Raw genomic sequence first — 15,200 nt, 5'->3', positions numbered from 1 at the left:
GAAGTCAGAATATTTTCTGGATTTTGGGCCTCTTGTTAACTTTTCTTCTGTCAACAAAACATTCAGGTATATGCAGCAGCTAATTCGAAGTCTGTCATTCATTTCAAAAGCTTTTCCTTTCCCTCTCTCTCTCTCTCTCTCTCTCTTCCCATCCTTCTACAACTCTTTTCCGATGATATTTGTAGTTTTTTCGCCATCAGCCGACATGCATCTTCCTTCAATTTCGCTGATATTATTTCCGCACCAGGAGACCCAATCCCTCCCTTTCGAGATCCTATTTGTTTCCATGACAACAAGTGCAAGCCTCTCTTCATCCGCTGCCGAGTTGTGGGATAATCCGGGGGACTTATAAGTGAATTAGCGAAGGCCTCGACTGCTGTTGAGTGGTCGTATCCTTTCTCGTGGGTAAGAGTTATGTTTCTAGTTTTAACAAACGTCGTGGATGAACCTCTTTCAGTTCACCCTAAGCAATTCAATCCTTCGTCTATTATAAGAGTCTCCCCACCATGTTTTCCTGTCGGTGCTCATTACTCCAGAGTTGGCAGCCTAATCAAGCTCAGTAATAGCTGTAAGATCAATATACTGGCTGTTCGGTCCAACACACTCACAAAGTGAACAGAAATGACGTCATAGCCGACGCCAATTCCACCTGTGCCCAACGGAGGCTGGAAAATGTTCAGTCCACCGAGTGAGCGCTAATTTCAGTGAAGTCTCATTTTAAAAGAGGTGGGGTGAGCTCCATAGGGAGAGAGAAAGAGAGGGAGAGAGAGAGAGAGAGAAAGAGAGAGAGAGAAAGAGAGAGAGAGAGAGAGAGGAATGTATATTCCGAAGGGCGAAAAATAAAAACTGCTTCCTATTTATTACGCGATGGTTTGGGTATTTCTTTGTGGCACAGCGCTTTATGATTACAGTAGAATTAGCAAATACCGGCAATCACGCCTACAGCCACAAAGTAAGAAATTTTAATGCCACCTGGTGACTGTTCTGAATTCCGTAATGAAACAATTTAAAAAAAACCTTCGATATTCACATCAAATGATTACAGAGCATAAAAGAAAAAAAAATTCGGCACAGCAACAGAGACGCTAATAGGAGGAGATCGTCTAATGAGAGGCGACTCTGACAAGACGGGGCGCACGTTTCTGCTCTCTGAAATCAGGTCGCTTCCGTGTGCGAACCACGGGAGAGGTAAATAAAAGTCTTCTAATGGTGAACTCGCTGTCTTTTCGCTAACAAGGTGTTTCCCGGTGTCGTTAAAGCGTTTGTCCGGTCGAGCGGTGATCGTAGCACCGCCGTTGACCTCCGCAGGTTGTAATGAGACATCCTCGTTAATTCGGCTTTAAATCTGCTCGTTACGAGAAGACAGCGTTGAAGGAAACGAGGATGAGAAAACTGCGTTCGGATAGGACAATAAGATCGACAGGAGTCTCTCAGCAGGGAAGAGAACGGAAATAAGTTGCGAAGCTGCTCAGGCGCTTCACCCTTAATCCAAATCCACGATTGGCTCACCTTTCATCATCATCATCATCAAACTTCAGCTGATTGCTTCCCTTTCGAAAAGAAAGCCTCGTTGCCTAGTGCAGAAATCGTATATTTCATGTTTGAAATATTCCAGAAGAACAAGAAGAGCGTGTTCAGAGGATGAAGAGGAGTTAAAATGAAGGTCATGCTTTTACGCCGAAGAGAAACGATCATTGTGATTTTGTTTTCATTTCTGGGGATCAACTGATAACTGACGGGATTTTCTGAAATTTGATTTTTACGAGATAGGGTGCTATGGGAATTAATCTTTCTGTCAATCAGTGTGTATCAAAACAAAACACGACTTTCCATTAGGAGAATACAGCTGAATGACACACGTTTACGTTTCCTAATTTGAAAGTTATTTTTAAGAAAAACTGACGCCCGTTCTTAGCCAACACACCAGACTGGTCGTGATCTCGTGGCCACAACTTTTTTGTTATACAAAGAATTGCCAGAAACATTTTTTCTTATTTTGCAAAATGAGAGAAAATATTTTCTGTCGCTTTATCTATTTTTGGATTCCTAATTTTCCACTGTTTTGAATGAGCCTTTTCTTCGAATCCTTCTACATTTCGCCCGAGTATACTAAAATGGAGCTCTGTGCGTGTAGTCCTCAACAGTGAAAGCTTCCTGCGGATATTAATAAGAGCCTGCTCTGTTTTTTCTATTTGCAACATACCCTGAAAGATGAGAGGTCGGAAAGAAACTTGCTGGTTCATCTCAGTGCAGTCGAAGCTGCCGGAAGCGGTGGAGATCACATGACACTTGGTGAAGTGCAATGCTTGCCCTTTTTCTCTAGCTCAAGAAGTCACGCGCGGGATATTGACGGTGAGTCTTCCATTGCCACTTAATTGTGTGAATCTTCGTCGTTGCTTAATCGCCACTTCCACGTTTTCTGCTTTATCGTCTGTCTGTCCATGCGAGTCACGTGCCAAATTCGCTTTATCGCCCCGACAGTCAATCGGCAGACGGCATCTCTGCTCTTCTGATGCAGAAGATAAGGCCCGAGATACTTAGCGATTATCCGCCACACGAGAACCATTTATCACGGTCCTATTTCTGCGCCGATGCGCGAGGGCCAAAACCGCCCGTCAAGGAACCGGAAGTGTGGGACGAAATTATTTCTCGAAGCGCGTGGCAGTAAGATTTCTGACCGGAAAAGCACAAAAACGCAATCTTCACTCACTCTCTGAACTCGAATTTTATTGAACTGGCGGAGAAAAGGTTCGCAAAGTGCTTGCCACCACGACTTCCGTATCAGAAAACTCTGAAGAGGTCTACACTAAGTGAAACAACTTTCGAGCCACAAAGCATTTGGGATTTGTTGGCGTATTTAAAATAATATCGAATTCCCTCGACCTTGCTTTCACGTGCTGCTTCTTATACTTGCCGCTCGAGCTGCCAGCTCAATGCGGAGTTGCACATCAACTTGATTCGAAGTGTTTGAATGTAATTTTCGAGAACGGGGAGTGTAATAATTAAAACGAAAGAGACGCTGCCTTACAGGGACAAAAGCGGCATGTTCGGAACAGGCTGACATGACGCCACCTGGGGAGAAGTAAGGAAGAGCAGGCTGACAGTCCCCTTGCGTCCATGTATACTTTCCAGTGATTTCTTTTTCCCGGCTTTAGACAAAAGCTACTCCCCTCTGCCGGACTGTCAAATGCAGACGACGTCATGGAAGACAGATAGCAGCTTCCCTGTATATGTAACGCACGCTTTTTCAAAAACATTACCCATTGCTCGGATTTCTATCAGAACTCTATTTTTAGTTGTTCCATCAAAAACTTGTAAGGAATGTTCAGAGTGAAACAGATCTCGGGCAGAAAGAAAGTTTGTCAGCATAAAGCTTTCACAATTTCCCAGTCGAAGGGAAACTTTCGGAGAGCAAAGCCTGAACGACAAGGGGGGGGGGGATAATTCGATTGATGGATGGCAACACCACAAGCCTTAAAGGATTTCTGCTATCACTCGATGGAACTGAACTAACACTATCGAGATGAATCCGTGGCGAAATCAAGCGCAATAACTCCGTTCCCATCCCGGCGAAAACAGAAACAGAATAATCGACCAGAACTAAAGAAACGAATATTAACCAATGGTCGTTTCTCTTCTAATTATATGCAACCCAAACCGTAGCGCCACCTCGAGTTACAGGTAGAACTTGGTCGAAGTGCTTAAATTGTTTTTGCTTGCGTGGTTCTTCTTCCCTTTGTTTACAGCAAATTATTTACTAGATTTAGTAATCTGTCTTTTTTGTTGTTTTTCGTTCGTTAATTACATCTCGAGGAAATGACTTATTACAAACGCATGGAGCTCCTAATGGATTCCGGAGAAAGTGTAAAAATTTAAATGAGGACCCATTAAGGGCTCGCTCCAAGCGGATTTGCGAAAAGAGCTTTCGAATGGGAGCTGCGTGTGGGGGGTCGCAGAATGCGAAAAACCGAGGACGAAATTAAGGCTGCAATGAAAATGGAAAATTAATTTATTAAAATAGAACGAAGGAGGAAAGAAAAGAGGATTAAAATGGAATTTATAATTATACCGAAGAAATATGACTCATCCAAAGTTAATTACAAGAAATTACAATAACACAAAGTGTATGGACGAGGCTCATTACTGCTCGTGATTGAGAAACATCCACAAGCAAAAGGCAATTTTAGAAAAATGTCTGAGAGGAAATTATCGCAAACAATTTTGAAATGGCCTCATCTCGTCTTTCAAACGGAGCTGCTTCTTCCCTCACGTTGAATTTCTGTCTTATCAGAGGCAGAGCTGCCTGTTTAAGGCTAACTGCAATGCTCACAAGGGCCCATCCATAAACTGAGTACAATTTCACGAACAGGAAGATTCTACTTTTGTTGCGAAGAATCTTTGTCTGCTGCAACAAAGGAAAGGAACTGAAACTTAAAAAATGATGTAAAGTGAATTATGTTCTGGTCATTTTAGAGGAACGTAACTTAGTGGCTGACAGTCTACTAAAACATCACGATGAAGTTCAACGTCGTTTTGATCCATCCCCACTGCAAATAAACGGTGCAATCAGTTTGCTACATCGCTAGCAGTACTCAATACGACAATTGAAAGCGGCTCTCGGGTACTTACCAGACGTGCAGCGCCCCCTGCAGCAGCACGATGCTCCAGGCCAGTATCAGCAGAAGGGGAGAGAGTATTCTGCCCATCATGGAGGAGCGCCTGGCTGGTCCTCCTAACCGATCTCATCCACACCTGAAAAGAAACAAACAAACGTCAGCCAATTTAAAAAAAGAAAAAAAAAAGAAATTCATTTCACAGACATTAAAAAAGGACAAAACAACTTCTTTAGTTATCCCTCACTTTGAAATCGGTGGGTTTTAAGCGCGTCGTGTCAACCCCGAGGGTCCGCTAACAATGGAAGCTTCGTTAAACTTCTCGATCGAGAATTTATTTTGTTTCAAGAATTGCTGGTGAGTGATTGTCTGTCTTAAGGAGGTTCCGCTTGAAACTGGTGTCCTCTGAGTGTTCCAAATTACTTCCCCGTCTCCTTAAGTGCATCTTCATCGGACAACTTCCGTCATTATCCGCTGCGTTTAAAACAACGAACACATTTCTCGAGTCTTTAAAATGTCGTTCATCATCCGGCCAGTGACAACTAAGATTTGATTTTCCGCCGACCCTCGTGTCTAGAGACTACTCAGCTCCCCCACTGATTAATGCGCTGCGTTTTGTATCAAATTCCAATTAATTCAACTCCCCTTTCATAACTAACAAGATCATTAGCTGTCCTTTCTGGGTCTGGGGATGCTGTGCTGCCTTGTGTGGCCTGTTTATTGGCTGTTCGGGGGAAGAGAGGAGGGGAGAGGAAAGTAATTGAAACACAGATCGCTGCCTGTTGGGATTGTCAAGGAGCTCGCCGTTTGAGGCATAAACGGGATAGTGACGGCCTCATTTACGACTTTCGTGAAATTAAACTTAGAAGCTCCGTAGTCAGACGATCGGTTACCGTTGACTCCCTTAGAGTTGGAAACACCTAGGTTCTAATCCCATCTGGGATGGGAGGAACTTTTATAAGTTCCACTGAACTGGAATCGAGTTAGGTGGTCTTCAGACGGAGGTGGAAGTGCTGTTCTTCCTCTTCCATAAAAGCAAACTGGAACGCACAAAATCTACAGATTTAACGCACGATCATTAGTGGATGCAACAGAGGAACAGCAAGCTGGCGCATAAGAATGCTTATGAACCCCTAACCAGGGACTCAAACCATCTCGGACGGATGCAGTGAGGAGAGAGAGAGAGAACATTTAAGATCGCGAGATGGAAATCCTTGTTTTCCGATGTTCACTGCAACATTCATGAAAATGGTCAACTCAGTGCAACATCAGCCAGGACAGCTTTTCATTGCAAACCCGAGTTTCACCAACTTGGAATTTAATTAAAGTTTTTTGTTTGTCTATTTGTTTGTTTGTCGTTCCTGCCGCCAGGGGCGACAAGTAATTTTTCATGAACTCGATGACTTAGCAAATTGGGGTTTAATTAACGCTTTTAATTCTGCACAGCAGATTACCTTTTTAAGGGTTGCTATCCGAGCTTAAGTACTGCCTACTGTTCGTGACAGCTTCGCGTGTTGTTAACTGTCGTGCAGCGGACACCGCGTTTAATTTGGCTGGCTTCGTCCTCCGGAAGATCGGGGCTTTATTAATGTGTCGCTGACATTTCCGACAGTGGGCGCTGTTGACAACAACGTAAATTATCACCTGGCACCGAACGAAGCAGAAAGCACTTGCAGGGAACGCGCATCTGAAAGTGAAATCCCACAGCAAACCCTAACGGGTGGCGGGGGGGGGGGGTGAAAAACGATGCGAACAGATTCGACATTGAAAAGAAGACCCGCGTTGTTGTAAGAAGGCGATTTGCATCTTTCTGTTGCTCGAATTTCTCCGATTTCGGGAGGGGAGGGTGTTGGGTAAGAAAAGGTAGCAGATGGGTTTTGTATCAATTGAAATCTGCTTGAGCAGACAATCCCTTTCCGAAATCTTCTTAAAATATTCCGCCAAATATGCTAAGAATTTAATATTTGCGGGGCTCACTTGAACCAGCCGAGCCGAGCCACCCTGCGCAGATATTAAATTTGATTCGTTGCTTTTAATACACTTCGCCTAAATCGAATCCGCGATCTTCACCGAGAAATTTAATCAAACTGTTATTAATTCGGAATTGAAAGAACCTCAAAATACGACCTAAGCGGTCTTAAGGGGACTTCCTCGTTTTAAATTCATCGCCGAGAGGAACGTCATATGCACTCCGTAATCAAAGTATTGACGGGGGGGGATTACAAAGGGAGAGAAGAGGGAGGAAGGGAAATATCGAGTCGAAATTTCGGCGACAAACTTTGTTTGGGGTTCACAAGAAATCCTCTTCGTAGACGCTGCTGGGGTTCAAACACGCCTCCCTTATTTTAGTTCTTCGCTTGATCGAGGAATTTGCCGATCCCTTACTGGCCATTGATTGACCTCACTGAAACCCCGCAGAGGTTTCGTGCAAGAAACAAATCGTTCGTTATCCCGAAAAATGCGGGGAACTGTTCGATTCGATTGCCTTGTTCATACAATTCCCCCTAAAGCCTCTACTGAACGTTTTATCCCCCCCCTCACCCCTTTCTTTTCCTCTCCCTGAATGATGACATCGAAATGATCCATGGGATGGGCGACGCTGCTCTCTTCGCCGAGTAAACGCGACTTTTAATTACGCGACTGCAGAGCGGGATGGGGAGGGACGAAGTCTTGCCGACGAGTACCTGCACGCACTAGCCAATTCTGCGTTGCTCTTGTGTGCTGCCTGGCGAAAGAGGTCAAAGAGGAATCGCGGATCTGCCGACAACCGTCCAGTGAAAGACCGTACTCCGTCGCGTCCGCGAATGAGTGCCGCTTCAGCAGCATTCGTGGCTGTCAAATGTCGACTCAGCCCAGCGTAAGGACACATTCATTACCAGCGGGGACAATGGAAAACTACAGCGCGTTTCCTGAAGTGGCTTTCAAACAGGCTCGCAACCCTTCCCGGCTACAAGGCCGAGTCAAGAGGGAAGGGAAGGGGGGCGAAGTCGATTGCTTCCGTCTCCATGGATACTATCACTCAATAGCCATACTTAATATCCAGCCGACGACGCGTCGTTGGCAGCCGATCGAAGTTCAAGAGGAATGAAGGGGAGGAGATTCCCCGAGTTCCTTTCGGGGGGGATGTTAGAAATGGAACGTGTGTTGACAACTGCGCCATCGCCGGCAAAGAGTCTGCAATAAGATTTGCTGACGTCATCGCCAACCCATTTCCAATCCAGCAGTGGAAGTTAACGAACGCTGGAACAGTCACGTGCTCTGGTTCATCAGTACTGAAATCATAGCTCGTGCTCGAGCTGGGCTCACGGAGATGTACCAACGCTATTTCTATTCGGCCTGTTTCCATGGTTTCCAGAACAACATCAAGGAGCTCAGCTCTCTACATTAATACGGGCGCACCACGACGAACAAAGGAGCTCCACCCCCACCAAGAAAACCCGCGGGTGCGTTTACAAAGGTTTCAATCCAAATTGGTCCCACGGGGATATTAAGACACTTTCAAACGGTGCGAAGAGAGCGTTGACTAGCCTCCTTTGTACATCGCAGCCCAATGACCTCGCTAATCATAAGGTGGAGTTGATGCACGAGGTCGTTTCAGCAAAAAGCATTGGAAATAAGCACCTCCCCTTTCGTTTCGCTTTCTGTAAGAAGGAATCGCTCTCTCCATGGGCTTCTGGGGATATTAGTTACCGTGTGAACGTCAGGTGTGGCAATCATTCACAGCCATAGCAACTAACTGTAACGAAGAGGCCGACAGTTAGTTCGTTCGCTCAGCAAACGAACGAAGAACTAAGAAAAATCCAGTACTCTTTCCTACTGCTGCTAGAATTATTCAGAATGGACGATAGGCGCTGTTTGCAAACATACTCGAAGCGCTTTATCTGCCTCCAAGTCGAGCCCGTGTGTTGCTGCGTTGCACGAATAAAGTCGGACGGGTTCTGCAAGTTTGCCAGGGTTGCATCGCACTTTCTGATCGCTCGGGTTGTAGTGGTCACCTACTCCTGTAACATGACAGAAGTGAAATTGTTAGGCTCAGGAGTTGGATGAACTGCCACCGAAGTGAGCATCGAATGACTTCGTTCGTTGGTGCGAAAAGTCAATGCTGGAGGAAAACTGATGGAATGGCGGCCGACGAAAAACCAAATCGTGGAGAGCAAAACGAGTATTACTCACTGGCTCAGCAAGTCAATCAAAAACACTTTTACGCTGATTCTTTCCTTCTGGAAGATTGGAAAACAAAGAAACGATGGAAAACCTTTCAAAACATAAGATCTTCTGCATTTGTCTATGTGCTAATTATTCGGTGAGCGAGTCTTCCTCCTTGAACTAAGTGGGTCCCAGAACTCTTCTGCGCTAAACTGTTTTTGAATGCGTTGAGTAGGCAGAAGAAGATTTGGTGCAACAGAGAAGATGGCGTTTAGTTTGTAAATTATATCCATTTGGAGATACTCTAGACGAGAATCAAAAACTGATCCTCATTATTTATATGAGGAGGAACTATTGAGATTATGCTTAGTTATGATCGGTTAGGCCATTTCAGGAATTGGGAGTTGGTATAATTAGATATAGAGATGTTCCTCGTTCCCCGAATACCTCAGAGAGAATCTTTCTCACAGATGTATTTTGTTTGTTTTTTTCTCACTTTCAAATAAAGTCTACCATAAGGAAATATCATTTGCATTAAGGAGTGTAAAACATACGAAGATATGATGCAAAACTCCAGTCCTAACATCATACGAATCTCTGAGCTGATTTAATAATGGATTGCATCATCATTTGTGAAATAAACACACACCGTTAAACTCAGCCAAGCCAACTTGAAGGGAGGTAGGCTCTGTTTGGAGAGTAGTGTTTCAAAGAGGGATGCTGTCTCAAAATAAAATATTACAACGTTGATCTCAAAGCCCACTCAACCCCAAAAGATGACAAATCCATGAAAACATAGCACTCAATTTGAGATCTTTATTAAAGTCACCAGAAAGGGTCACAAAGACACATCCCGATCAAGTTGGAGCATCGGCTCCAACGTCTCTCAGAAAAAAAAAAACTCTTCATATCAGCCATTAACGTCATACGTGGCTTATAATTGGCTGATATGAAGGCCATATAAGGCGGCGCATGGAAATACAGCTACCGGAGCCTGATCATGTCGCTTACAAGGAATCTAAAAATTCAGCACGGACGGTCACTCTACTTCACCAACTCACTGTGTATTTTACTTAATCCACCATACACCTACAACGCCATCTACCGCATACGAACATTATTTTTTTGTCTGCAAACTTGGTGTACTCTTTGGTCGATCTGTCCGTATGCGGGAAGAGAAACCCGAGTTTCCTGCTACCTCCGTTTAAAATCGGCTGACTCACTTTCAATTGAAAAGCTCATGAAAGGTTATTCTCGTTACAAAGATAATCGAATTCAGATCTCAACCAAACCGGAAGGTATTGATTGACCGCTGACTTACTCAGGCACAAGGTAAGAAAAACTCACTCTGTACCTGAAAGATCGATATTTGTGATCTGAAAGAGATCACAGTTGTTATCATGTATAGCATACACTAAATCAGAGAACTCGTATGTATAGGCATCATTCAAAATTAAAACCTGGCACTAATTAGTCTCAAATAAGAACCGGCTTTTGATTACAGCCGTACGTGTGTATCTCTGTTTAACATTGAAACCATGTGAATATGGCCCTCAAAAGTCAGCTTACACTTATGGTTGAAGTAAAGAAGCAATCTGCTACACACTACCTTATTCGCTAAAGATAAACTGTTCTCATGAATATTGTACACAGAGCCCTTCCCGCAAAAGACTCACAGTTGTTTCCTGCTATACAGAACCAACCAATACGCTGCAATGGTGCTGGAAAAATACACCAACACTATACACCATTAAGGTTACCATAATATGCAACACGCAAAGTGTTCGTAGAAGCTTCCACAGCAAAATTTAACTCGGGAAGAGCCAATAGATTATGATCAGAGAACTTGAAAACAAGACCTGACTTAATAATCAAACACAGTTTGACAAATGCTTGGAAAACACTTCAACTGAAGAGAGTAAAATCCTGAGGCAACATGCGAAGTGACAGCTGCAATCTGAGTAAGAGTGTAATAATCATTAATCAGATGACAACTAGCATTATCTATTACAATCGCAAAGCACTCACCCACTTACTTAAAGACTTCTCCACCAAATTAAATCAGATGTAGTTTGGAATTAAGGATATAAGGGTATGGGACCAAGGATGTCTTATGTCTGCAATTGCATGTACACTGCTCGGAAAGAAGTCAATAAATGTGAAGAACAAGCAGCCATGGCGCCCACCTTAATAAGATGTCAGATCTTCTTTCGCTGCGATGACTGCAGCAATCCTACGAGTCATACTTTCCAAAAGCGTACGATAGTAATCAATGCGAACCTACAATAAGAATGGTGGGCATGTAATGAACTTCTGGACTGCTGTGAGGAGAACGTTCCTTGACCTCACCCGACGCTCCAGTTCATCCTACAGATGTTTGATACGGTTGAGATCAGGGCAGTGTAGAGATCAATTGTGTTCATGTTAATATTCACCAAGCACGCAGTTACAGGAGCAGCCTTATGAGACATGGTACACTGTCCTGCTGAAAGAGACACTGGTCAGTTCCGTAGAAACTCCGCAAAGTAGGAAGCAGTGAATCGTCCAGAATGTTCAGATATCTCTCAGAGTTCAATGTCAGTGGAATCACAAACAGAAACTGAACTATACCGACACCTCTTAATTTCATTGCTGGGGTTAAGCACTCTGTAAAAGATGTTCACCATACATCCGCCTCATCCACATCCGTCCATCTTCTTGAAAGAGGATATAGCAAGATTCGTCACTCCATAACACAGCTTTCCAAGCAAACTTCCACGTCCAAGTGCACAAGCTGTTTGCACCGCTGAACACGTTGGTTCAGGTAATGTGAGGCTTGTACATTGTGGTCTCCTACCATGGGAACCCACGTTGTGAGCCTCAGTTCTGAATGTTTTTCTTCCGATTCGTGTTCCAGTCAATGACCGGAACTTCACATTCATTGTGTTGGCCGACGAATGGCGATTTTTACATATTGCCATTGGTGAGTGTTGCGTGTTATCCACTGCCGGTAGCACTTGCAGTCGACTCTCTGCGCTTCTATCTCAGTATAGTGTCAGTGATTATACCTGGAACGGTCCAGTTTGGCATCAATTTGCCGAAGAGATAGGCTGCAGCATATCATCCTATCGTAACACCTGTTTGAAACTCCTTCAGGTCCCTTCTCGCAGCCATTTCACCCGAACGCACTTGCATTGACATGGGAGCATCATATTCCTTTCATTTATACTGTCTATAATCACGTGACTCGTTGCATGCCATTTTCATCTTGTCAATATGTGTGTGTGTGTGTGTGTGTGTGTGTGTCATCGATTTTTGTATTCTCCATTCCGTTTGTCTGTTTTGCAGATGAACAACAAGAGTTTCCGAGAAGACAAATTCTGCTATTTCCGTAGGAAACCAGCTACCAACTACTTATTTGAAAAAAAAAAAAAAAAAAAAAAACACTTCTTCGCATCTTAGCCGAGAATCTAACGAAGGTTTTTCCCAAATGATGGCCACTGTCGATATTGGATAAGCTAAGTTCGTTCGTTTAACACGTTCATTGCCAATCACGCGATATCGCGCGATGCGAGCCCTCACCAAACGATCGATCACGCGTTATCGCGTGGACGTAGTTAACTAAATAAAAAAATAAAAAACAGTTGGCCACCACACGAAATTCCAATTTTCAGCTTGGCAATGAAAGTGTTAAATCGCAATTACGGTTGCCACGAAGAAACCAATATGGAAATTCAAATCAGCACTATGCAAGCCACGTGATAGAGGATTAGTGATTATACTCTCCCGAAACCAAGATTACATCCTTGAATATTACCTTCTGCAAAGCGGCGCATTTGACACTAAGCCACATATATTCATTTTAGAATATTTCTTGAAAAAATCTAGAGATCCACTGATATCAGCAATCTCGGAATGATCAGCGCACCAAATTCTTCGCAATCAATCATCTAATTTTTATTGCAATGCTGTCCAACGTTGGGCAGTCACGTACCGGGGAAAGAGCAAAAACTGCTTTGTTGCTGCTGCTGTTTTAAATTTATGACTGAAGGAACAATTAAGGCTCTAAGGTCAGTGCATTGTTTGCAAATGATCTCTTCGTGTGGTGGGGAGTTTACCTGTTTCGCTGAATGAGAAACCCCAGTATTCAGGAGTACAAAATTCTGTCATCTCCGTATGGGACCACCAACTGACTCTCAGACGAAAACTGTAAGAGAATATTTTGCAACTGAAAATAAATAAACTTCATTTTTTTTAATTGAATCCCAGACGGAATTCGAATGGAGGTCTTTTCAACCGAAGGTAATATTTTGAATGACGGATTGCAACCAGAATATATCAGTCTAATCTATCCGATTTATCAAGCAATGGTATAATTGCTTAAAATAAGTAGAAATGTCGAGAACCGTAATTGTACAGGATTGAGAACAACTTTCTTTGAATGGCACGTTCGCTGAATAAATGTTTGAAAATGTCTCGTAGGTCCCACAGTCCTCCCTCATATTTTTAGATTTTTTTTCTTTGTGGATAAAGTGTACAACAAAAGTGCCTCCACTACAAACGCTAAAAGACAAAATTAGAAACGCTGCATCAAGCGATGTTTCAAGAATGTGCATTTGTGACAAGAACTGAGTTCGATGTACCAAGTTACCATGAGAAACCCAAATCCCTCCAAGGAGTTATTTACAATATTCGCTACTCTTACACCATAATTTGTAATAAATATTGGAATAAATTCTTTAAATATTTATTGAAACCGGCAGGGGGGGGATACAGTAATTCTAGAGATAAAATTGAAATCTGGATGGATGTTATATAACCACCTCCTCCGCATTCAAGGTAACCCATTGAGCATCAAAACCTTTCTGTAAGGTTTTTCATCACTCTGGAAGCGGGTAAGTACCACACCGTGAAATGTTTCTTGAAACGTGATTATTTCTATAAAATATTTCTTCAGCATAATCTTAAATTGTATGAAAAATTTTTTCAATGTTATTTTGAAGTCAAGGCCGTTGGATATTTTGGATGCTATCAATCGATAATATTTTTTTCCAACATGGTGGCGGCATACTGATTGTTCCCGCTTCTCAGGTTGTGTGTTAACTTTCTGTTTCGCATGATCAGCTGCACTCTCTCATGATATTAAGAAAGTACCTGCGAAACAATGCTACTGTTGGTCATGGGAGCGAGTCGGATGAGCCTAACATGCTAAGATCAGATGAAATATTACATCTTTTAATTCATTTAAAGAAATTTCAGCGTCTTTCAAACCGTAGCAAATGCATTTTCTTTATTCGTACATAACTGAAAGAAAAGTTTAAATTGAAGAATACTCCTTAGCAATACCTTTGGAATGGAATGAAGGACTGAGAAAGATGACAAAAGGAGTATAAACGGAAAGTATTAATAAGAGCTGGGAGTCCCAAGTGGATAGAGGCATTTGGATTCTTTAAGTTCATTTTCTCAATATTTAAACCGGATGCTATCCTTTGGAAGTACAGGCTTTCAATTGGGAGATATACAGCACCGTAAAGACTACCGGCAGATGTATATATCAGTGTCAAACGTCTTACTGGATCAGCATCAAATGTCGCTTCCATTAATTCGAATGACATTCTTCAAGCTTTTTAAAGACGTTCTACATTCTTGTACGTAGTAAGCATCTTCCAAAACAAAAATTATTAACTATACGCTACGCTTAAATTCATAATGAAAAAGGATCCCATAAATGGCTTAAAGAAAATAATTGACGCTAAATAACCTGTTTTAACCAACCAATAAGAAAACTGGAAATTAGTGACTGCTCTCTGAATTTTTTTCGGCCGATTTGCAATTATTGCGAAAAATCACCGAATATATATTTTTCTTGTTTTGTGAACGTGATCTTGACTGCTGAGTAATCGTTCTTTCAGTTCACCTAAACACAATATCAACGAATGGCTGAGATTCCTGTGCTTTTGTTGCACTTTAAAAACGAAAATGTGATCAGCAGAAGGCGCCATTAGCTGATCGACCATCTTTTCATCAAACTCAAAACCGAGGTTACCGTGTTTACTACAAGCTCCGGCTTTATTTTCTATTTCTTCTCAGTTTTTTCCCCCATGTATTCTGCTTCGCACCAATTCATTTCGAGATGCGTTTGTACCGAAATTGTAAGACGCCTTCTTAATTCGGAAGGGCGCATCTTGAGCAGATTAGCAGCAGGGCAATTAACCATCTGCCGGCCGCACATTAACACAATGAAATAAACGGTCAGCCAGCGCAGGAGATCTTCCTTAAACAACCCAAATTAACCTTAATTTGGAGAATTAACCAATTGCCATCGAAAAGGAGCATTTCTCCATTTTTCCCCGACGTAATGTTTTGCGACTGCCTCGGTGTAGGGAGGGTAAGGACGAAAGACAATCGAAATGCTTTCAAAATGCAGTGTTGTCCACGGAGTTATTTAACTCTTTGCTGGAC

At 42.8% G+C, this 15,200-nt stretch overlaps 1 protein-coding gene across 1 annotated transcript in view; it reads right to left on the bottom strand.

Annotated features, from left to right (window-relative positions):
• LOC150109738 (glutamate-gated chloride channel-like) overlaps nt 1-15,200 on the bottom strand; it is a 224,971-nt gene that overhangs the window by 181,075 nt on the left and 28,696 nt on the right. The window contains exon 2 of the mRNA XM_090403167.1: nt 4,630-4,752. Within this exon, the coding sequence (XP_090259293.1) occupies nt 4,630-4,752 (123 nt within the window). The remainder of the gene's footprint in view (nt 1-4,629; nt 4,753-15,200) is intronic.

Source organism: Typopeltis vanoorti, chromosome 2 (assembly GCF_054136105.1).
Source record: "Typopeltis vanoorti isolate ZY-2024b chromosome 2, IOZ_Tvanoo_1.0, whole genome shotgun sequence".
Classification (NCBI taxonomy): domain Eukaryota; kingdom Metazoa; phylum Arthropoda; class Arachnida; order Uropygi; family Thelyphonidae; genus Typopeltis; species Typopeltis vanoorti.
Note: the sequence above shows the minus strand (reverse complement) of the source record. Positions and strands in the feature narration are given on the sequence as shown.